The sequence below is a fragment of the Neltuma alba genome, unplaced genomic scaffold (assembly GCF_004799145.2).
Source record: "Neltuma alba isolate B1F8T4 unplaced genomic scaffold, ASM479914v2 tig00012662_pilon, whole genome shotgun sequence".
Classification (NCBI taxonomy): domain Eukaryota; kingdom Viridiplantae; phylum Streptophyta; class Magnoliopsida; order Fabales; family Fabaceae; genus Neltuma; species Neltuma alba.
The window spans coordinates 514-24953 of NW_021637095.1; the positions used below are offsets into that span (position 1 = coordinate 514).

Genomic DNA, 24440 nt, shown 5'->3' on the forward strand with positions numbered 1-24440 from the left:
AAAAACTAAATCTCTAAACTAAAGGGGTTGAAATTCCAAGATTCTGTTACAAAACAACAAATAATAGATTACAATGATTACAAATAATATGTAGTAATTATTCTTAGAACCATAATTTGTTACAGTACCTGGGGGCATGGCTTCGTTTCTTACTAACCTTCTTTACATTTATCTTTCGTTATATATATTCCAATAAATAATGAAAATCATAAAGAAATTATAATATAAATTTTAAATTTGGTTTTTCACGTTTTTAAAATCTTCTCTGTTTAAATTATTTTTTTGTCCAAAAGTCATTGTGGTAAAAATCGATGAATACTATGACAATTGACTATAATTCTTTATTATAAATTCAATTTGTGACTATTTTTAATATTATATAACATTTTTAATATTTGAAATAAATATCTTACTTCGTTGTAAATTATGATTGGTTTGAATTCAACTAGTGAATTTAAACTAATGCTTTGATTGGTTGAATGACCCGTCTGCTTTTATTATGGAGAACTTATGAGCATCTATTGATTATTATGCTCCAAAAATCTCCTAGGCGTCCACCCAAAAGCCAAAAGGAAAGGTGTAATGATTAGCTAAGATTTTGACTTTTGTATCTCATTTGTTGTCATGCTAATATTATATCCTGCAAAAGCTGGTATTATTTGACTGAACTTCGATATGTTAATGCCTGTTTCTGTTGCATTCATCAGAATGGAGAGGCAGCGCCGAGAGGAAGAGCAAAAGCGGCCCTCAAAAAAAGCAGTAGATGCAGAACAGTCAGCTCCAAATAGGGTGTGCGATTATTTAGTTCCTTCAAGGAACTAATGGCTTGCTTTTTGTCTCATCATACCAATGTTAAATTCGCTTACATAGGACACAAATGTGATGGAAACTTGGTTTCCCCTTATAGGATAGTAGTCCTCAAAAAGGTCAACAAAGTGGGGCAACCTTAAAATCATTGAAAGATAAATTTGGTCTACACGACAAAGATGCACAAGAGACATCCAGCTTGAAGATTGCAGGGCCTGAAGGAGAGATAACAGCAGGTTTTTACAAATTCATCCTGACGGTTAATGTGGATCTAACTATATCATTAAGGCCATTCCTCTTGCGGTAGTGTCATTTATTTACTTGTTTCTCTTTTCTTCTAATTGTCGTTCTTTTATCCCGGATTAAAAGCTTCAAAAGTCATCTTACTTAAACGAGTTACCTCCTTTTGTTCTGTTGTCATCCTTCTTATCAAACAGCAGCTCGCAATAGATGTATAAATTCAAATGTTGTTATATGCACCTCTTCGTGGTGGCTGATCATCTCATCCCATCATTTTATTTGCATCGGATATTCTTGTCTATGGCTCTACATTCCTGCAATTATCAAAATTGTCAGCTGATAGAGCCGGTGATTTACAAAAGAGTAGGACATCATTTCCCAAGACCTATGGTAGACAATCTTGGAGGGGAAGTGATACAGAGAAGACTAACACCAGTGGTCAAGAGATTTATCCCAAGATTTATAACTGTGAGATTAAAATGGTAAAAGACAAGTCAGGTTAGGTGTTGCCATAGGTATGGATAGAGTTGGTGGAGTAAAGATTATTTTTTGGGGGTATAAGATTAGCCTTTCCGTGAAAAGGCAAGGGAGTTCAGTCTTTTGGAAGTATAGTGATGTGTTTGGGAGAGTTCCGACCTCTTGAAAGTTCAGAGTCACTGTGTTGTGCCTTTTTTTTTTTTTTCCTCCTCTGTTTCTTGTTATTTTCATTGTAATTTCTGTATCTTGGTGTAAGAGGGTCAATAGTTTAGCTTGAGTTAGTTATTTCCCTTGTAATATCTTTTAGTTGTTCGGTAAAAGTATCATCCATCTCAAGTTATTTCCATTTTTCTTGCCGTCCATTTGTGGTTTTCGTCTGTCATTGGCTTATTAGAGTTGAGGGCTTTATCATCGGCTTGCTGATGTACCTTTTCTTCTTTTCTCATGTCACTTCCAATTACTGAGTTGCATGCTAATAAATTTGTTCTCATATTTCTCTTATCTGCTTCTGTCATTGGAAAATCTGTCTTCTTTCACAGTTAGACTTGTTTCATTTACAGAACTTTTTATATTGCTGCTTTTGCACTAATTGGTCTTGCACTTATTATTTTAAGTTCAATAATTGAAGACATTGCTGAAGCACAGGACAATTTTGAATGTTCTGTAGCCGCCACCCCCCCCCCCCAAAAAAAAAGAAGGAATAAAATAAACTCTTGGTTATCTTTTCAAGGTGATGAGGTTGTTTTATCCTCTCGTAATTCTCTTCATATCTTATAAACCTTGTTTTTCCAGAAGAAAAACATATATTTTCAAGTTAATGAATATTTAGGTGTTTAAACTTACTGTAATTTTCATTAGCAATTCCCTCCTTTAGATATTTCATGCTAAACTACAAATAATTTCTAGACGATTCCTATGTATTATTTTCTCTCTCCATTGGAATGCTAGGTATCATATGAGATAAATGAGTAATTTGAATTAACTTCTTTCTCAGCAATATCTCTTCTGAATGCAGGATATTTATATAAAAAAAGCGGAAAAGGAAAAGTAATACTTGGAGTAGAGTAGAAGATGGTTGTTTTGAATGAGAAGACTGGGAAGGTTAGTAAATCATCTTATTTAATGGTCTGATGGTGAGTTTAAGTGAATTTTTTTTTTTTGGCAAAGAAATCTCATTCTGAAAGAAGAAAGGCGATGAAACCCAATAGAAACTAACGATATTGACATATTGGTGAGGTTCTGATTCTTTCTCTACGTGGAGAAAACAGATGAGAATGAATAGGCTAGTTCTTACCTTAATATAAATTCCTAAAACAAAGTAGAAATAAAGACTAAAAGGATTAGATGGAAACAAGCACCCTCTAGATTTTGAGATGGTAGTGTCTCTTCCAAAAGCTACCAAATTCTTTCTTTTTCCCTCTACGTTTACCTTTCAATATATAACCTCTTCTAACAAACTTCATCCTTCCTCCCTCCCTGTCCCACCCCCTTCTCTGTCCCCTCACTCATAACATTTAATGGTTTTCCAAATCTCCTTCACATGCAGACATAAGGATAATTCTTTGGCAGGGCTCTCTAAGGAGCTGCTTCTACAAAATGGTTTGGGTAATTATTTCCACTTATGTTGTCCCTGTCTCTGAATCTACCTCAAGCTTGGGGGTGAAGGTATGCTAGTACGACCCTTCCTAGGTGGGCTGTAGTTTGGAGGTTCCGCCTATCTAAAAGGGGTGGTATCTGGGGAGAGGATCTCCTTTAGGGTTGTAGCGGGATGGGAATATAAGTATTTATAAACTCAAGGGAAATGGAAAATTGAATATAATTTAATCAATTGAAAAATTATGTTACCATTTGGGCAAAAGATGATGCTTTAATTTTCAGTAAGGTGATTTTGGCATTACACGAAAGTAACTTCACCAAGTTGTATGATGCCATTTGCTAAGCGTATGACTTAATTTTCTAAATGATTGAACAACTATTTATGATATAATTGGGCATGAGATAAATGGGAAATTCAAGAGCCTCATCTTTGATAATTCATACTGCCATGATAAGTCAAGGCCTCTCATAAATTTGATGTTATCTTTGATCAATTGAAATTTCGCTTTTGGTTTCTCTATGTTACCCATAATTTCTTTTTGCTTTTATTTTTTAATTATTTGTAAAATAATATTACAAAGCATGTTGCATTAATCATTCCAGCATACGGTATGTGCAAATGCATTAGTATCTGCTAGTGATGCATTGATTGATGAGGAGAACAATCAAGTCTTGTTTGATGTGCTATGATTTGCCTTGCTGCAGCTTGGTTACACCAAAAAACAAGAGGAGCGACATTTCCGAGGAGTTGTTACTTTAGAGGTATGGATTTCTTAGAGAGCGAAAAAATGCCCTTGTTATAACAAAATTAATTCGTGGAATGGCGGATATAATGGTCTGCATAAAATTTCTGAATCCTGTTTATTTAAATTGGCAGATGCGTTTAGGATAGTGTAGTAGCCTACAATGGCAGCTCCTAGAGGTTTCAAATAACAAAGAGAAAATGGGTTTATTAAACGATAATATTTAATTTTTGGATGTTCCTTTTTTAATTTGAATTTTATAACCAGGAATGCAATATTGAGGAGACTTCTGATGATGATGCTCCTGCCAAGGGTTCTAAGGATAAGAAGGCAGATGGGGCTGATTCTGGAAAATCACCAAGCCTCATTTTCAAGATAACAAGCAAGGTCCCCTATAAGACTGTCATGAAATGTAACTCTCTCACTAACATATGCATTCTATCATCGCCCGGCCAAATTATGAATGATTGAATATAACTGAACAATCTATGTCAATGTTGCAACATGCTTTTGGCAGCTGAAAGTGTAGTTGTGTTAAAGGCAGAAAACATGGCTGATAAAGTTGAGTGGCTAAACAAGCTAGGCAATATTGCACATTTTATTAAAGGAGGAGCTCAAACGATAGCTGAATCTGGTTTTCCTATTCGACAAAGTCTTTCTGATGGTTCTCTTGTAAGTTAAAAGCTAACTTATCTCTCTTATTTGATCTGTATAATAGCAAAATAAAAATTTGCACTCTTTCTTTACCGTACCATAGGGAGAACCAACATGTTGGTTTATTTGGGATTACGCCATTATACAGGAAGAGGTTTCCCAGTGATGCATTTCACCCCTCCCCTGGCCACTGGCCTGGCCAAGATATTTATTCTGAAAATCAGTTATGAATTTCATGAAAGTTATGAATCTCTGCAGCTACATTTTTTTCCCATCTTTTTCTATTTACATACCTAGCCAGTTTACCATGTGTCCAATAAGTTTTTCTTTCTGGCGTCTAGAATCTATTCTGCAGCTACTGATGTTGAGTACTCTTGTAGGATGCCATGGCTAGAAAGCCTGCGGATCCTGAAGAGGAACTTAGATGGATGACGCAGGAAGTGCGTGGTTATGTTGAAGCGGTTCTTAATAGCCTTGCTGCTAATGTTCCAAAAGTCAGTTTCTTTTATTATTGCTATATTTACTGTCTTTTTGTTCATTGCTGTTAATGAAATCATTTAGTTTTCTCTGAGCAGGCAGTTGTTCTTTGCCTAGTAGAGAAAGCTAAAGAAGACATGCTTAACCAATTATATAGTTCTCTCAGGTTCATTCTGTCTCCTCTCTCCTTAGTTTCAATTGAGTTTTCTGTTTCTTGATATGCCAGCAAGCCTTCCCTGCTTTTCTACTTCCATGATTCAAACAACTTTTAATGTTCTTGCAACTCCATTATTATTCTATTACACATTTGAATAAATACTAGGTCTAGTGGGTTTTCACTTTTGTTTCGATTTTTTCCCAATAAGTATTAATTCCCATCACTTTGAGATAAATATATTCATACACATAATAAGCAGCATTAAATTCAATTATCTTTATCATCTAAACACTTCAAATCTCACAATAAAATTTGGCAGCACTAATTTGATCTGCTAATGTTGACAGTGCCCGGAGCTCAGCAAATATTGAACAATTACTCCTGGAAGACCAGAATGTAAGGAACAAAAGGGAGCGTGTCCATAAACAGTCAACCCTTCTTTCAAAACTCATTAGGCAACTTGGCGTCCATGACAATAGGGCAGCTGCTGCTTCTAGTTGGTCTGATGGAGGGGCAGGTAACACTGCGCAAACCTGAATGTTCTTGAGGTTCTCTCCCAAGAAATATGCCGGGAATTGCAATTTACCCGGTTTTTTTTTAAAGGGAAGGGGAGAGGATAGTCTGTTTGGTTGGAAGGAGGAAGGTAAAAAATTTTGTCTTTTTGTGCTTCCTTCCCCTCCCCTCCAAATAAGTCGATTTTGACTTACTTTTTTCCAGTGTTATCCCTCCTTACTTTCTTCAATATATATTAATTAGTTATATATATATATTATATGTGTGAGTATACATATTATATATATCTATTAATATATTAATTAAGTAATATACCCCGCGAGAGCATGGGTACCTTGTCAGCGATCAATTTATAGGTACCTATGTAGACTTTCTTTGAACCGTGACTCAAAACTACTCTTTACGACACCCCCCCCTAAAAAAAAAAAAAAAAGGCCTGAGTTCACTGTTTCATGTTTTTAACACTTGCGAATCTTGAGCTACCTTAGATAATACAATTTATTGAAATTTAAAATTTAATCAAATATTTTAGTCTGCGCATCACAGGGGAGATAAATTTCTAGTTCCCATTGAAATCAAGTACTATCTATATGAACTTGTACCATAATTTAGTCTAATAATGTCAGTTTCTGGTCATTTGTTCCTTCAGAAAACAACATAGGAAGCTCTGTACCTTCATCTGGTGAGGATTGGAAGTCTGCCTTTGATGCGGCTGCTAATGGTCGAAGTGACTCCTATAGGTATGGATCTGGTGGTCACAGTAGACGTTATAGTGACCCATATCAAAATGTTGAAGTAAGCTCAGGTTCAAACTCCGGCAGTCGCCGAACACCTAACCGATTGCCGCCGCCACCTCCCCAATCTAGTTCTAGGTATTAGATAAAGTTACAAATGATCTTCATAATAATAATTTTGCAATCTTGTGGATGGATGTTTTCAGTTTTGACTGCCTTATATTGAGGCTACCCCACAGCCATTCTTTATAACTAGGCTAAGTTCAAGTGGCTTGGGTTTGTAGAAAAATTGGGGTAAATTGCATAGACAAAGTTTATATAAATTTTGAAGTTTAAAAATTTATATAAACTTCACTGAAATTTTATAGACGTTTTTTAAAATTTTTATAATATACACAAATTTTCCTAAAAATAAATGAGATGTGTATTCCCAAATAAAAAATAAATCAGAGAGGCCTAGGTAATTTATTCTTCTTCTTTTTTTTCCAAGTTTGTGCGAGTTTTGAAATTAGAGAGGTTATGATTCAACAAGGATAGGGAAAAATTTTATATTTTACTTTGTTTTCAAAACAAAATTGCATGAGTTATATATATAATATTAATAAAATTTGCTGAAAATTCATATAATTTATTCTAAATATGGTTTTTTTGAATTTCTTCTCTTGGTATCCTAAGCTAAGGTTATCTTCTAGGCATATCAACGGATTCAGACTAATCTAGCATATTTATGGGACCCCAAGGCAGCTTGCCTACCACAAACCCAATGTTTCCAAGCGGGACTGAATCCCTAACCTTGTTTAAACTAGAACACTTCCAGCCAGTCGATCCAAGTGTTTGGTGGTATTCTAATATGGCTTTGACAAAAGGATTGTAGTGCGGCATGTCCAATATGTTTTCCTTCAATGGTCAAGATGATAGTGTTCCCAATCGTCCACAATATCATATCTCTTTTTCAACTCCGTCATCTCCTCGCATTTTAAAAAAAAAAAACAAATTATTTTGTAGGTATTTATGCTTTTTTTAAAAAATTTTAATTTATTATTTGTGTGAAAATTCATAAAAACAAATTAAAAAACAAAGTTTCTTGTCTAAAAAAATGTTACTACTTAAATTTTTGAAATTTTGTTAGTAGAAAATAAAGCTTTAATTATATATAATTTGAACATTTCTCCTATAACTCTTTGTTTAATTTTTCCTTCCAAAACTTTGACCTTAAATGTGTATGCGATTGAAAGTGGCCAAATAGACCAAACAAAACTGATTCTCAAATGTCTATGAGGAGTGAAGGTGACGGTTCCATTTTTAAAACTTGTTGGGAATTGAATATAAAGATTGCAAATTGTTGCTATTGAATGATGCGCTAAGGATCATCCTTATCTTCGGGATGAGCGAATTTAATCTGCATTATTGAAGAATTTGTCCGGAGAAATTATCTAGGGCTCCGTTTGGTCAGCGGGAATTAGCGATCACGAAAACAGAAGGGAAATGGAAATTGGATTTCCCTTTGATTGATTGGCGTAAAAGTGAAGTTATTGGGAAGCAATTTTCAAAGAAGTGCAAATGGCTTTCTTAGTAGACCCAACATTCAAACTTAGAGTCAAGAGTTGACTTGTATTTGTGGCTTATAAAATTGTATTAATCTGTTTTTAAATTCGTATTAGTTGTAAATTTAAATTAAATTCGTGAGTTAATTTATCAATTTTATTTTTTTATCTTATACAATTATGTTCAAAGAACAAAAAATTGGACCATGTATTTCTGGACAGAGATGGTAAAGTGGGTGTGGTAGTGTAACCAAAGATGCTACAACTAGGTGGATCTGCGATTTTAGCTGCAAGATAATAGTAATTCCTTTGATGATTGCTGGGCTACTGGGTATCTTGATGACAACTTTTGTTGGATAAGGGATACAAAAATATTGATTTTTACAGTGACTATATTAAAGTTGTTAGTATTATTTCAAGGGGTTGTGATGATAATCACCTCTTTAGGGAAATTATTGATGACATTAAACTTTTGTTACAGAGAGATTGACTGATTAATTTGTATCATGTGAGTAGGGAGGAAATGGGACGGCGAATAGGATAGAAAGATTAGCCCATAGACTAAAAAATACTTGGATATCATTGGTCAACCAATACTTGGTTATCATTGGTCAACCACCATTTCTTAACCGAGAGGTGGAGATTGATGAAGAAAGATAGGCTTTGTTCTCTTGTTTTTTGTTCAAGTGTTAACATCCAGGTTTATTCCCCCCAAAAAAAAAAGTTGTTAAGTCATGCTGCCTTGTTATAGTCATCGTGGTCTTCTTTTTTTTTTTTTTTTGATGAGGACCTTTGTATAGTCTTCTATTACCTTCGATCCTTAATATAAGATCTTTTTGATTTTTATTTTTGATCCTAATTATAAGACTCTAATCAACTTTGTCTCCTATATATATATATTTTCTCAAAGTAGTCCCTCTAATAATAATAGTTCTAGCTAATAAACTTGATTAGTAAGGATATTTTAGGGAAAAAAACACCTATTTATTATGAATAACTAACTTAACTTATTTCTTTAATCTCTCTAATTATCAATTAGCTATTATAATTAGGACTAGAGGTAGTATTATTTATTTTTTTTGTGGATGCAACCTCATCCTCTGATTGAAAGTTAGGACTCAAGAAGCTGTAAAAGTGAAGCAAGAGGAAGTTTGAATTTGAAATACATCGAAATCAAATTCTTCTCATTTTTTGGTATTTTAATTATTTAATCATATATTTAGCTATTTATTGTGATAGGGGTAATCTCTTGTGAGCTTACAATATAAGTTTATAATCTAAGTTTACATCCTTGTTATAAGTTTACTTAAATTTGAAAGTTCAATAACCTTAAGTCCAATGAAAAAGGCAAATTTTTCAGGTATCCATTTTTATGAAGAAACCCTTCATCAATAATTTTTTTAGATCTCACATACAGGATTCTTTTAATGGCCAAAATACCCTTCATCATTTTTTAAAAGGTTAATAATATATTTAGTCTCTAAAATTTAACCTCATTTTAGTTTTAGTTCCTAAAATTTTAGCCATATTTGAAATCAATAGTTTTAGTATCTGAGATTTGATTCCATTTTATTTTGATCATTATTTCAAGGATTAAAAACATTGTTCTAGTCCAAGGACCAAAAATTTTTAGAAGGATAAAAAAAAAAAACTTCAAGGACCAAAATCACTAGTTTTAAATTTAAAACACCTAACTATTGATTTCAAATTTGAAATATAATTGGTGATGGAATTTCTTGCAATTGTTTCAGTAAAACTTGGGGTCACAAACAAACAAAGACAATACGACATAAAGTTTGGAATATGAACAAACCTCTAAGTTGGAATGAAACATTTTTCAATCGATGATATAAATTACTTATATGGACCATTAACTTGTTTAATTCAAAATGCAATTAATAAGTTGGCCCCACCACAATAAATATCCCTTTTAAATAGTCAATTCAGTTTGGCAACATGTGCACGTGAATTCCAATGAGTTGATCCCAGACAATGCTTTTGAAAATATATACTTCTGACCATAAAAACGTACACGTTACATTATTATTAATCCGGAACATTACATAAACACATGTAATTACTTACAAGGACCAACTTGTTTAATTCAAAATACAATAAATAAAATATTCTAAACACCCTTGTATTTTATTTTAATTATACATACCTTTCCTATATTTTAAAAAATGTCATATGCATTTGAAAAAAATAATAAAATAAACAAGTTTAGATAAACAAGATTAAAAATTTAGAATTATAACATTAAGTAATTTTATAATATTATAGAAATTAATTAATTTAATTCGGAAGTTTAGCGTATTTTACTCAAATACAAAATTAATAATTTGGCCCTATCACAATAAAAATCCCTTAAAAATAGTCAACTTGTTCTGTCCAGTTTTGCATTAAAATTACAATAAGTTAATCCAACATCATACTTCTACAAATACCTCTAAACCATATAAGACGCACGCACCCGTATGTGTATTATTCACCAATTATTACACAAGCACCTCATATATATGTTTTCGTGTATCCTTCCACTTCTCTCCACACATTAAACTTGTATCCATGGCCATGAAAATTCAGAAACCTTTGCTTCTTCTTCCTCCTCTATTCATCACCATTTTCATCTCCATCTCCCCATCAATTTCTCTCTCTTTTGGCCTCAAAGATAGCTTTGTTCAATGTTTTTCCTCAAATACAACAATCACTAATAATAATGCAACTTCGCAAGTCATATTCACCCAAATGACCCGTCCTATCAACCCATTCTTCACTCTTCCATCAGAAATCTCATGTTCTCACACAAGTCAACCCCAAAACCAATCCTTATCGTCACTCCAAATAACATCTTTCAAATCCAATCTGCCATCACCTGTTCAAAACAACACGGTTTACAGGTTAGAGTTCGAAGTGGAGGTCATGATTATGAAGGTCTTTCTTATACCTCCCATGTTGAACCTTTCATAGTTATCGATCTTTTTCATCTTAGATCGATAAGTATAAACCTTGAAGACGAAACTGCTTGGGTTGAATCAGGAGCAACAGTTGGAGAGTTATATCATGAAATTGCTAAAGCAAGCAGTATCCATGGCTTCCCTGCAGGAAGCTGTCCCACAATGGGCATAGGAGGACATGTAAGTGGTGGTGGATTCGGTACTATTTTCAGAAAATATGGTTTAGCAGCTGACAACGTTGTTGATGCTAAATGGTGGATTCTGAGGGTAGAATCTTGAATCGAACATTAATGGGAGAAGATCTGTTTTGGGCCATACGAGGAGGAGGAGGATCAAGCTTTGGTGTTATCACTTCATGGAAAGTTAAAATCTTACGTGTCCCCCCAACAGTAACAATCTTTGATATTTCTACAAATGTTCTTGAAGATGATGATGACTCAGCAAAACCATTCATGCAGTGGCAAAATATAGCAGATAAGCTTCCTGGGGAGATTTTTCTTCATGCAGTAACGGGAACTGGAAATGTTAATCTGAATGGTTCATCTTCTAAAACTACTAAAATTTCTTTCACAGGATTGTATCTTGGAGAAGCTGATAAGGCTGTGACTTTGATGAGTGAGAATTTTGCAGAATTGGGTTTGCAGAGAAATAACTGCAAACAAATGAGTTGGATTCAATCTGTTCTTTATTTTGCAGGATACTCAGTGAACTCCTCCATTAATGTGCTACTTCAAAGAAACCAAAAATCTCAGATCAGTTTCAAAGCAAAATCCGACTATGTAACGAAACCTGTTCCTTTGTCTGGTTTGAAAAGGCTATGGAAGATTCTATTATCTGAGGATAATCCTCCATCGTTGATACTGACACCTTATGGAGGAAGAATGAGTGAGATTTCAGAATCAGAAACCCCATTTCCACATAGAAGAGGGATCATATATGGGATTCAATATTATGTGTCGTGGGATTCGAATAATAATAATGGGACGACAGACAAATATTATTTGACGATGATGAGAAGATTGTACAATTACATGACACCGTATGTTTCGAAGAATCCGAGGGCTGCGTATTTGAATTATAGAGACTTAGATTTGGGGGTGAATACAGGTCTAAATACAAGCTATGAAGAAGCAAGATCTTCTTGGGGATCTAAGTATTTCAAGAATAATTTCCAAAGATTGGCTAAAGTGAAAGCTTCTGTTGATCCTGGCAACTTTTCTGGAATGAGCAGAGCATACCTCCTTTGACTGTTATCTGATAGAAGACACACACACACACACACATATGGAAATTTAGGTTTGTTGATTCTTAATTATTGTCGATGGAGTTCTAGAGTTTCAAGAAAGAATTGTTGAATATCCAAACTCTTCTGTCAGCAAATATGAATATGATGAATAATAAAGGGAAGTTTATTTTATTATTGGCCGGACCCACCAATTTTACTAATGTTTAAATTTCATTTGTATCATTTTTCAAATTCGTAGTCAAATTTGTATTGCATGTTTTTCGACTAAATGATAAGGACTGTATTATTTATGACTTTTTTTTTCCAGAAGAATTATTATGAAGGAATGTAATTACCGAAAACTCCCACAAGCAGCATGTGATAACAGATTCCGGGACAGAAAATAACTATGGATCCATAATACTCAATTATTATTAGTAAGACTTTTTTATTACTACTTTCGGTTCTTAATATAAGATCCCGTTTGACTTTTGTGTTGGTCCTAAATATAAGATCCCAATCCATTTTGTCTCTCATATTTACTCAATTTTTTCCAAGATAGTTCTTTTAATAATTAGCCAACACACTTGATTAGTAAGGATATTTTAGAAAAGATAACACTTATTTATTACAAATAACTAACTTAACTTCTTTTCTTAATTTTCTCAAATTAGTCAAGTGACTATTATAATTAGGACCGGAGGTAGTATTAAATTCTTTCCTTGAGGTTTCATAATGATTTTTTTCCATTTTTTATTAACATATTGAGAGGGTTTGAAACCCTTAACCTCTATTCTTATCTTACCCCACCCTTGGTATATAAGCCAGCATGGAGAATTTTATATTGATAATTAATTAATATTTTAATGATGATAATGTGATAGATGTTGTATTTAATATTGATATTGGTATTGAGATTAATAAAATTATAAATATCATAATCAGGCAAAGACGACATTAGACGTGAAATTAGAATTCTGAACAAACTTGGAGTTCTAAAGTCACATCGTCAGGCTGCGCTAGGTAATGACTATTATTTTTTGAAAGGAGAGCAAAAGACCAAAATATTAATTACTTATGAAGACCAACTTGTTTAGTTCAAGGATGATAATGGAAGATATTAACATTTTAAAAGGAGCTTTGGAAGAGTGAATATTGAATTCTTGATTTTCTTTTAAAACAATCTCTCGTGTATTGTACAAGCTAATTAAATTCTAGTTTTACCAATGTATTGATAGGGACAGTATTTTGAATAGAATATGTGGTTAGCAAAAGAAAAAAAAAAAGAATTAACTAATGGAATAAATTATGCAAAAAAGAATAAAGTATTGTAAATATTTGCCCCGCAGTTCAACAAGTGTTGGTCCTAATAAATGAGGTTATGGTATGAGATCTTAATTCAGTTTGAATTTATGTGAATATAAGAAAACGTTTTTGGAATCGCTACTTCTAATTAAATCCGACAATGCTCGAATCTAGTCTAATTAGATAGCAATATAAAAAAAAAAAAATCACCCCACAAACTTGGTGATAAACAGCTGAGATTTAGATTTTCATTCTTATGGAAATACCTATAGTTAATTAATACTATCTTCAGTTCTTAATATAAGACTCAATTAACCAATTTGAAAAAACTTAAGAAAATTACTAAACTGTTTTAAACTATTTATATTCATTTTTTTTTTCCAAATTAATTTACCCCACTTACAAATTAATATATAATATAATAATCTATATGAGTATTTTAGAAAGGTCATGTAATATATGCTATAATTAAATAATCTAATAACTTTCTAAATTTCTCTAAATTGGTTAATTAGATCTTATATTAAGAAGCAGATTAATAACTAATTCTGTATGGTCGAGTGTGTTTATTGAAAGAATCAGATTATTTGATTTGATTATCCAATATTTAAAGTTTTTTTCCTACTATTGAAACGTAAGCATACATATGATGTTGGAATAACTTTTTATGAAATATCATTAATGCGTAGAAATACAGTAGAACAAAAAAAAAATGTAACTCAAATTGTTCATATTTTCTTATTCTAAAGATTAAAAGGTAGAACAGTAGATTAAAAAGTAGAACAATAATAAGCTTTTTATTTCTAATAAATAATAGGGAGAATTACAATGAGGTTCTAAGAAGAAAAATAATTACAAAATAAGTTCTAAAAGTTATCATTTCCCACTTTAAAACTTGTCAAGCCGTTTAAGTTGTTATTAAGACTTTTTAATAATTATTTTCCTTCTTTGAGGCCTTATTGTGATTCTCCCTAAATAATATAAAATAAACAAGAACATTAAATATATAAGCTTTTTCTGAGAAGAAAATACCTACCTAAACAAGTTTTTCAATTCATGTAAGCAGAAAACAGTTTTTTTTTTAATTTTTTTTTTTCAAAAAGTAATCAATCAGGGCAAAATAATTTATCCTCCTTAATTATTTAAAAAATCTTGTCCAAAACATGAACGTCATTTCTGCATGAAGATTGAAAAAGGTCATCAAATAAGCCAAACAAAATTGACATACTATATCAACGCAGACGAGGGACACTTTATCTTTCAAAATGGCGAATCGAATATTAATCTAAAATTGTTTGCAATTGGATGACGACCAAAGTGTTGGGAAAGTTTCTCAAATGAATTGCTATTTTCAACTGTCAAAGCTTGAACGTCTCCCTTCTAATTGGTCTGACCCCAAAATAGTCTGCTCCGGGCATAAATTTTGGAGAAAATTGCTGAGAAAAATTACAATCAAGTTTCGAAAAAAGAATTTAATTATCTTAAACCCATTGACAAGTGAAAAACATGAATAGAAAATAACAACAGATTCATACCAGTCACTTATCATTAGAATTTCATCATAATTAATTTCCTTCCTCAAACCTTGCGGTAATTCTCCCAAATTGCTATGATGCTTGAAAAAGAAATATAATCATCAGAAAAATCTAAAGATACGTGAATATTATGCAATGACAAGTTTTAAATTAGAAAATAATAAGTTCATACTATTTGTTCATTATAGATTAGGAAATAACAAGTCCAGATATCTATAACTTTTTGCCTAAATGGACACCATCGTTTCAATGAACACCAAATTTAACTTAAAATTCAATATTTATCAATTAATCTTATTTAAATAAATCATTTCTTCCTTCACTTCTATATCATTGGCCCAAGTGCCAGTTACAGCTGCGCTAGTTATTATTGGCAGCAAATGCCTAAAGACATGGATGGTCACCGCTTCAGCATGTTATATACAATAATCCCTGAAAAAAATTAATAATTACAGAGTAAAAACAACCATATACATATATAAATATATATTTACATATAAAAGTTGTTATTGTGTCAATTTGTTTCCCCCCTCAGGATATCTTCCTTGAAAGGGCCAGAATCATGTAAGAGATTAATAACAAGCTTCACCTGTACAAAAGACAAGAAATCAAAGTAAACAAAATTGCAAATCATCAGGGTTAGATGAAGAGGGGTAATAATGACCTTTCACAAGAAAGGCTACACTTGAAAAGGGAATGAAACTGTCATTAAAAAGTATGTCTTTGGACTTTCTGGAAGAATTCGGTCGGTACCAAGAAAATGGTTACATTACATCCTTCGTCATACAAACGAGAACATAACCTCTTATCTAGACGCAACATTAACAGGAGATAATCTTGAGGTATGATCCAAAGTTGGAGATACTTGGTTTTCTGATCTTATTTTGCTTACTGCAGTTGTTTTTAGTCATGTAGTCAGAGAGTTGCATCACAGCTCGTCAAGTTAACCAACAAGTTTCTAGAGTTTGGCCCCTGTCTGGCAGTTTATTTTTATCCAAATGTTTATTTCATGGTTGGAAATTTCCTACAATTGCTTTCATTCACGAGTGTTTGTTGTTTGGACTGCTTTTTATCTTTTATGCTTGCGTATGCTTATTTTGGACTTCTTGTATGTTGTTTTTAATTGATTCTTTTATAAGGGGGAAAAACAAGTTTCTAGCCTAAGAAGAATAAGTTCCAGAAACAGAAGTTTTATCCCGACTAATATGAATTTGATACTTGTATTAGATACAGCAAAACAATGAAAATTGAATCTGAATAATACACATCATTTTGCCATATATCTATGTCAATGCTGGAACCTTTTAGACTCTGCCCACATGGGGCCTACCTTAGACAGCTTGGAATGAATGATTTCCCAACCCAGTTTAGTTGGGAAGTTTGCTGCTAAAACAAGGTTCTTATAAGGGACTTTTTCGGAGTTCGTTAGTTAAATTTGAACCTGATAGAATTGTTCTATATTCTCTTTTCTTTTCTCCTCTTTTCTGTCTATTCCATTCTTGGCCATTATATCAGTTAATTGTATTTAGTCCTTAACCCTTCCAAGAGTGAGAAAAATAAAGTGGAAAAATTGCATATCCTTTCAAGCACGGCATATAGTTCCAAAAGAACGCACATGTCAGCTGACAATTATCATACCTGAGAAGCTTCACGGATTAAGAAGTCTTCAATAGGCTTCCTAAATCCATTATCCGTCAGGTAGTGGCAGCTATAAGTTGTCACTGGCATATAGCCTCGCTGGATCTTATGCTCACCCTGAGCTCCAGCCTCTACTGTTTGAAGATTGAGTTCAATCGCGGCTTCAATAGCCTGTAACGCCAAACAGTGCAACAACTACATTATATGCTTCCATGAGCTATATACTACATCTTATTTGAGATCTTGGTGAACCATCAGTAATTCGAGGATCCAATCAAGGAATAAGGAGACATGAAAGCGCCAGAAAACACTTGAGAAACAGAGTCTCACTCAAAGATTGTGATTGAGAATTTAGAGTAAACCGTTGTGTAAACAACCCAAACCTCTGTGATTTTGTGCAACTGCTAGCGTCATAATAGGGCTGTTTTGAATTTCTTTTATTGGGAACTAATTTGTTTATCTATACAACATTAGTATAAGAGATAAAATCATTAAGAGTGTAGTGTACTTGAACAGGAGATAATGGAGAAGACCCAGTTTGGGAATCGTTAAGGATTTCTGTCCAACTCTCTGAAATCTTCTTTCATTCGCATTTTCAAATTGGGGGATTTTGGAGGAGAAAATTTTGCCAATCAAGGAAAAGGGAAAATTATCATCTGATCATATCTTCTACTTCCTTCTCTCCACTTTCCTGTTCTTTGTACTCCTTTCATTCTCCTCCCAATTCCCAAGCATGCTTATGATTTCAAAACTTCTTTTTTTCCATTTGTTACTGAAACTTGAAGACAAGCTGCAATGCAAACAATCTAAGAAAACAAGGAAAAGCTAAGACAAGTAAAACAAGAGGGGAAGAAGGTGGAAACTGGAAATGTTACAACGCGGATAAATATCAATGCAACTAGCATCAAAATCACATTCATGCTAAATAGCTTCGACGCTTGAAAAAGCAAAATACACTAATACAGAGTATAAAATGAGAAACATCCTTTTCTTTCAACACCAGAAACTGTTGGTGTAAGCCCTTACTGAGGTGAAATGAAAATTTAAGAAGAAAAGGAAATAAACTAGAGAATATAAACAGAATATACAAGGTAAAATAATAATAATAATAATATTAAACTCCTAGAAAAATGATGGTGTACCTGGTAATAACATGCTTCAAAATGCAAACTTGGATAATAACTCCGAGGGCTACATCCCCATAGCCGCCCATATAAAGTATCTCCTCCAATGAGATTTAGAGCTCCTGCAACAAGTTCATCTCCTTCTTCTGCAACAACTAGCAATACCTGATCTCCCATTTTTGATCCCATCTCATGAAAAAATTCCCTTGTCAAGTAAGGGCTACCCCACCTATAATATAAAGCAACAACAATGTATAAGTATCAATATTTGATACATCCCCATATCATCGGTGTGATTTGATTCTTTTCAAAATGAAAGATTCAATCATAAGGAACAGACTTGTTATCAGTTGTGTTCCTGTAGAACTTATAGAAGGAGTCCCAGTGCCTTGCCTGCCAATACAAATTCACAACAGAGGGAATAAGTTGAAACAATACGACTGTGAAGTTTGCCCAATAATATACCAGAAGTAAAATTTGCTTAATGGAAAGATAAAGTTATTCACATGGATGTGCAATATAAAAGTACACACCAAAACTGACCAGTGTCGGTCACTAAAATATTATTAGAAGCATCAAGACTTTTCCAACAACCACAAGCTTTTCAGATCAATTCTTGCCGTGAAAGAAAAATCTTATCAAAAAGAGGAAGACAGTAGAAACAAAAAGTCGAAATTACATCCTCCTAGAGGAAAAAAATACACAAACAAGATTATTAGTAACAAGATATTCTTCAATCACATTGCATATCTGGATTCAAGATCAGAATAACACAAAGGAAGAGCAACAGAATGTGGCCACACATAAATCCCTACCACCACATCAAATATCAGAGTTCCAAGGAAAATATAAATATGAGCATTCACTCCAACCAAACACACCAAAGGACTGCAAACGACTGCATGACACCACACAATTGTACACATTAACAGAGAAAGAAATTTTAACAAAGAAGAAAGTTACAGGAGTAGAATGAGACATCTCTAACAGGAACGTCATAAAGAATATGCAAAAAGAAAGGAAAAAAATAAGAAAGAAAACAAACGCACACAAAAACCCTTAAAACCTACATAAGACTAATAAAAGTACCTTTATTTCATAACCCCGGAGCCGTTTCATAATCAAGTTCTGTGCGGAAATCTGCACATAAAAGTTTCTATAATAATGTAGCCAACAAATAAACTCAACTGCTTTGATGTTATCTAAGATACACCACCATTATACTACATGAGGTGAACCCAGAAATGAGAACAATTGCTGCAACAATTCAGAATCAATTTTTTTTCCCCCATCATGCTGTCACAAAGAGTATGAAAAGGAAAACTGCTAGCGGATTTGTACATTGAACACATTTTAAAATTTTTCTTTCCATCTCACCAAACCTTCAACAACAAAGACCAACCTTTTTGCGCTCTTGGCGAATATTTTTTCTTTTACTTTGCTTCATGTCCATCAAGAACTCATCAAAACTGCCAGTTAGAGATACAAAACAAAATGAGATTGACTGATACAAAAAAGTAATCTTATAACTCACCACAGGAGCCAAAGTTAAATTACTGATGTATCATACTGATTGACTGCATCACACACATCATGTCACTTTTTTAATAGATTGAAGATCTGACAAACAAAGTTGGATTCCTTCCATGGTCCAGTATTTTAAGAAAGACAGATGTTAATTCAAGATCAGAGATGCAGCCATTTGACACGGGGAAAAAGAAAGAAAAGAAACAGTATTTAACGTTCCTTTGATGTCGTACAAATTCAATGTTAAAAATAAAAATATCTAAAAGGAATCAGAGTTCAGAAAGCATAAAACTATAATTGGAGCTAAGAAAAAGTTGACTGTCAGAGATAAGTGATATAGAGCAATTGAATAATAGTCTTTTTGTGAGAAGGAACAATGAACAAGGACATTCATGACCTGGAAAAATAAAATAAGAAAAATGACGAAGGACACATGAGCTTGAAGAAACAGTATGTGTAAGCAAACAAACCGAAACCTAGTTTGCATCACAGTAGCTTGTAATGCTTCCTTGAATTTTACTGCCTTCAGAAACTCTTAATAGCTTCAGACAAATGACATTGTGCCAGAGTGTTTTACTTATAGGAACTTGTCACCAAGCTATTGAAAATTACATGCAATCATCAGCTCATTTCAAGGGGAGGCTTCCATTACATGTTTGGCAAATGCCAGGGAAGAAAAGTAGAATAACTATTCTAGCTCCAAGCCTTGCCCACCTTGAAGGGAAGTATTGGAAATCATGTGATTAATAGAATTTTTGCCAAATGATGAAGTATTAGTTGACTTGTTTCTATTATGTTTTCATGTCTTCTTAGAATCTTTTTTATGTTTGGTTCAGTCCTCAAATTTATTTTAAATATTGTTTTGCTGCTCAATATATGGTTATTCTTGGGCCTTTAATGGGTAGACTCGTCAAAAGAATCACATGAAATTACAGGAGTTAATGGGCTGAGGTGGTTTCATTTCATTATTTGCTTTCAGTATTTGACTCTTTAGTTTGCATCTATGTTCCTATCGTTTTCCTTTCATGGTTGAGGGTGTTTTAGTGGTTCAGTTGTGGCTTACTTCCTCCTATATGTAGCAACCATTAGTTCAAAATAAAGAACCTCTTCAAGTCATCATTTTCTGGGGGGAAAAAAGAAAATCTTCAGCTTCTTTTGAGAGAGACCCCCCGGGGGGGCCTCAAGTTGAGGAAAAGAAGTAAAAGACGCTCATCAGAAACTCCAACTCAATTTCTCTCAGCCCAGATACAAAATTAGAATGCCTAGATGAAGCCAAAATGTATGCCAAAACAAACATACAAACCGAACGCATTCTAAGAACATTTTACACTGCCAAAGATGGGGCACATATAGTGATTCACCTTTTATAGTTACGATTTTTCCAGTGGTACTGCATTCCCATCCTCTGTAGAAAACCTTTTTCACCAAGCCTGTTCCACTCATTTTCAGTGGGGAAAGTAATATGCAATGATGAAAGCTGAGACTGTCAGGAAAATTAAGCCAGATTAAAAATGCATGGCAGATGTTCATATTAGAACAACAACCAAACGGAAATTAAGGAAACAAAATATAACAAAATCTTTCTATGCAAGAAAATGCAGATGGAAGTGTAATGGTCCTCCTAACCTTTAATACTTTCACTGAGCAGCAGCATAAATGCAAGTTAAGAGAAAATTCTAGAACTAGAAGTAGTCAATAAGAAACAATTTTCTAAACTCTGTCAAGAGTAAGAATTCAAGTCTCATATTAAGGGTCAATAATGAGAGCAGTAAGACATATGAACATGACATTAATTATAATGACAATGCTTCAACTGGTAGTGATAAAGTGACAAATTAAATATACGAAGGGATACTGGTAGAACAGAGGGTATTTCTACAACTACTTGCTGAAAGTTAAGGCCCTATGATAAATCTGATACCTTATCAGTCAGATCCTTCATTGCAGATACTATAATGTCAAAGACTTGATCCTTGTATGAGGTGTTACGAACTAGAATCCTTGGACCAGTTACTGGAGTGAATGGCACAGAGCATTGTAACTTTGGGTAATATTTTAACCCATAGCTATAATATGCATCAGCCCAAGAATGATCAAAAACAAATTCACCATATGAATGGCTGCAACCAAATCAATAGGTGAGAAGACAGACAATAGATAAAAGGTTAGATAAAAGCTGTAATACAAAGCAGCTGGAAAATTACTTTTAGAACAATAGACAAGCTCCATAATGAACTAGAAAATAACTTGCCGCATGGATGATGTAACAGATGCCAAACCTTTTAAGATAGAGTAGGACAACACCTACAATCTTGTTGTCTTCATCCTTGGCAATGATGTGGCGGGGCATCCATCCTGTTTCCTGAAATTGTGAGCAATAATAAGAAAATTCAGATGTTTTCACAGTATCATTGACAGTTTGGCACTGGTAATATGAAGAAAAAGTTGCGGTAACATCAACCATGGACCCTGAATGGATACAAACAAAATGTTTGAGGATGAAAAAGAAGAGAAATTCCTGAGAAATGAAAGACGTGTTTATTCTTGCTTTACAGACAATTGGTTTTATCAAACACCAAATAGCATCCAAGGTATTGTTAATAGAATCTCATTTTCGTTGCACACAAAATGACCATCTGAACAACATGGAAATTAGTAGCAACATGTCTGTGAATAACGATGACAGATCAAAGGATAAAAAAAACTAATTAGGACTCTGAAGCCTAAGAAATACTCATGATTTTAAAGAGAATCCAGTCAATTGTGATCATCAAGTGAAGCAATCCACAAATGGCAAGAAGGATAAAACCATTTGATTTGATTTTAAGAGATCTCAAATGCATTAACGTAGAATATTCTGGTATCCATGGGGTCAATGTACTAACCCAACCATGTATTCCATCTGCGACGAGAGAATGCAAACATAAAAGAGCAGTCTGGCTCAGAATATGATAGAACTTACAGTTAAGGAGATTATCATGAAATAGGAGGATAAGATAACATGACTAATAATAGATACAAAGAAAACCATTAATTCAGAAGGGGGGAGTGGGGGAGGCTTGATTTTGGGCCCCCGGAGGGATTTTGCTTCCTTAGCATTTTCATCTTTGACTTAGCAACATTGAACCTATTCCAAAATTGTCAGATTTACTTACAATGGAGGTTACAGAGTTTACATTGAATGATCCATGGTTTTAGTATAAAAGGGGACCCCCTGGGGGGTTAGGGGGGTTACCCGTTGATATTAGCTAGTCCAACATATTAAGCTATAACATGGCACAGCAGATGAATTAAAAAAAAAAAAAAACAGACAGAACCAAGAGCTATATACTTCCTAGCCGTTCAGATGACACGTCATTATAAAAAGATAAATAGAAGCTAAGATTTCCACACCTTCACTGCACTTCCGGAATCCTCCAAACTTGATAAAAATCCATGGGTAAGAAATGGATTGAACTTTTCAGTGCCCGTGGCATCCAGAGCACAAGCATCCCATTCACTGGATGCTACCTCTGAGATAGAAGATACAACTGAAACTGTTATGGTTTTGGGTTGTGCCAGCTTCACCATTGTGTCCTGAGCACACAAGTATCAATGAAAGGGCAACAGGTTGAGCATATCACAAGCAAATACAACGGATAAATCTTCAACGACAAAGAACTATGAAAGGACCACTTAAATAAAACACCTCTGAGCCAGACCCTGTCAAAGTAAACTGTCCCAAAACAGAATCCATTACTTGTGCTTCCCTGGACCTTCTAGACTGCCAAAAAAGTGCACTGATTCTAGATGGCTGAAATGAATTCCCCATACACTGTCCAGAGAACAGATTAGCCTACAGCGAAATTATCATTTGCAAAATCAGTAAATCTGCAAAACATCAAAGAAACTAAATATACCAAGAACTACACAGAGTTAATAGCATGGGCATAAGAAGGTATATATAGACTTATGCACTACTTTGAAACATCATTCGCCATTTTTCCCACTCAAACACAGAAGCCAAATCACGCGGACTTACAGAGCGAGTTGCGAATTTGTGACCGAGAAATGGAGAAGGCTTGCACCAGTTCACTGCTACTGCCATGGCTCCAAGACCCCGGGAGCACAGATCTTTCTCGCTCTTCCTCTCCTACCACTGGGGTGGCATTGTTGAATTTGTAAGTATCGCTGAAGGTTTTTTTTTTTTTGGGAATAAAAAACAAGAAAAAATTGGGAAAAACAATGAACCAGAGGGATTGACGACTAATTTCTGCCACGTTGCAAATTCTTGGAGGCAGATATCTGATCAAGGCCTGCATTGTTTCATAGTTTCTCTCCTGGCAAAATATTACGCGGGGAATGGGTTAACGTTAATTTCTTTTTTTGAGTGAATTTAACGTTAATTTCTTTTTTAGCATGAATAGTTAAGATTAATTAATTAGATGTCATAAATATATTAAAAATGCATCTTTTTTTTTCAATGATCCAGCATTTTTATTAAAAATGAATTAAGATTAAAAATTACAGCTGAAAACTGAAATCATAGAAGATAGTCTAGAAAATGTTTAAAATGATTACTGAAAAATTGAAAACCATTGAAAATGTTAAAGATAAATATTAAAAACATGAAAGATAATTACTAAAATGTGAAAAAAGGAATGATAAAAAATTAACTCAGAAAATACTTTAAAAATAGAATTACACTTAAAAACTATTTTAGAGTATTTTTATTAAAAATGATCCAGCATTTTTATTAAAAATGAATTAAGATTAAAAATTACAGCTGAAAACTGAAATCATAGAAGATAGTCTAGAAAATGTTTAAAATGATTACTGAAAAATTGAAAACCATTGAAAATGTTAAAGATAAATATTAAAAACATGAAAGATAATTACTAAAAATGTGAAAAAAGGAATGATAAAAAATTAACTCAGAAAATACTTTAAAAATAGAATTACACTTAAAAACTATTTTAGAGTATTCAATTCCGCTGAAAAAATATTTTAAATACTGAGAACACATTGGCTGGACGAACTTTTAAGGGTTAACAACAATGTTAACATTGTTCTTGAACAAAAAATGTGTCAAAGTTGCAATTGTCTTTCGTACCATCTCAATGTGAATTTCTATGATTAAGGAAAAATCATTATCTTAATTAACATGGCAATCCAATTTTTTCAATTCCAATACATATGATGAATTGT

At 33.4% G+C, this 24440-nt stretch overlaps 1 protein-coding gene and 2 pseudogenes across 1 annotated transcript; 2 read left to right on the forward strand and 1 right to left on the reverse strand.

Annotated features, from left to right (window-relative positions):
- The first annotated feature begins 552 nt into the window (after positions 1-552).
- LOC114729665 (dynamin-2B-like) lies at positions 553-6602 on the forward strand (annotated as a pseudogene).
- Positions 6603-10444: 3842 nt separating this feature from the next.
- LOC114729662 (berberine bridge enzyme-like 18) lies at positions 10445-12319 on the forward strand (annotated as a pseudogene).
- Positions 12320-15225: 2906 nt separating this feature from the next.
- Positions 15226-23382, reverse strand: LOC114729660 (uncharacterized). The gene is made up of 13 exons (XM_028916697.1): positions 23275-23382; positions 22942-23088; positions 22647-22829; positions 21533-21615; positions 21175-21373; positions 20615-20736; positions 19129-19195; positions 18816-18866; positions 18067-18119; positions 17745-17955; positions 16603-16773; positions 15492-15553; positions 15226-15396 (listed from the first exon to the last, which is right to left on the reverse strand). Exons 1-13 carry the CDS (start codon positions 23338-23340, stop codon positions 15381-15383), a joined length of 1431 nt encoding a protein of 476 aa, XP_028772530.1. The 5' UTR covers positions 23341-23382; the 3' UTR covers positions 15226-15380.
- Between the last annotated feature and the right edge of the window lie 1058 nt (positions 23383-24440).

Coding starts and splice junctions, on each gene's coding strand:
- LOC114729660 (XM_028916697.1), bottom strand. CDS start 23,340: ATGGCAGTAGCAGTGAACTGGTGCAAGCCTTCTCCATTTCTCGGTCAC. Junction 18,867..19,128: donor TTCGCCAAGAGCGCAAAAAG/GTTGGTCTTTGT, acceptor TTTTATGTGCAG/ATTTCCGCACAGAACTTGAT. Junction 16,774..17,744: donor TTGAAGCATGTTATTACCAG/GTACACCATCAT, acceptor TTGGCGTTACAG/GCTATTGAAGCCGCGATTGA.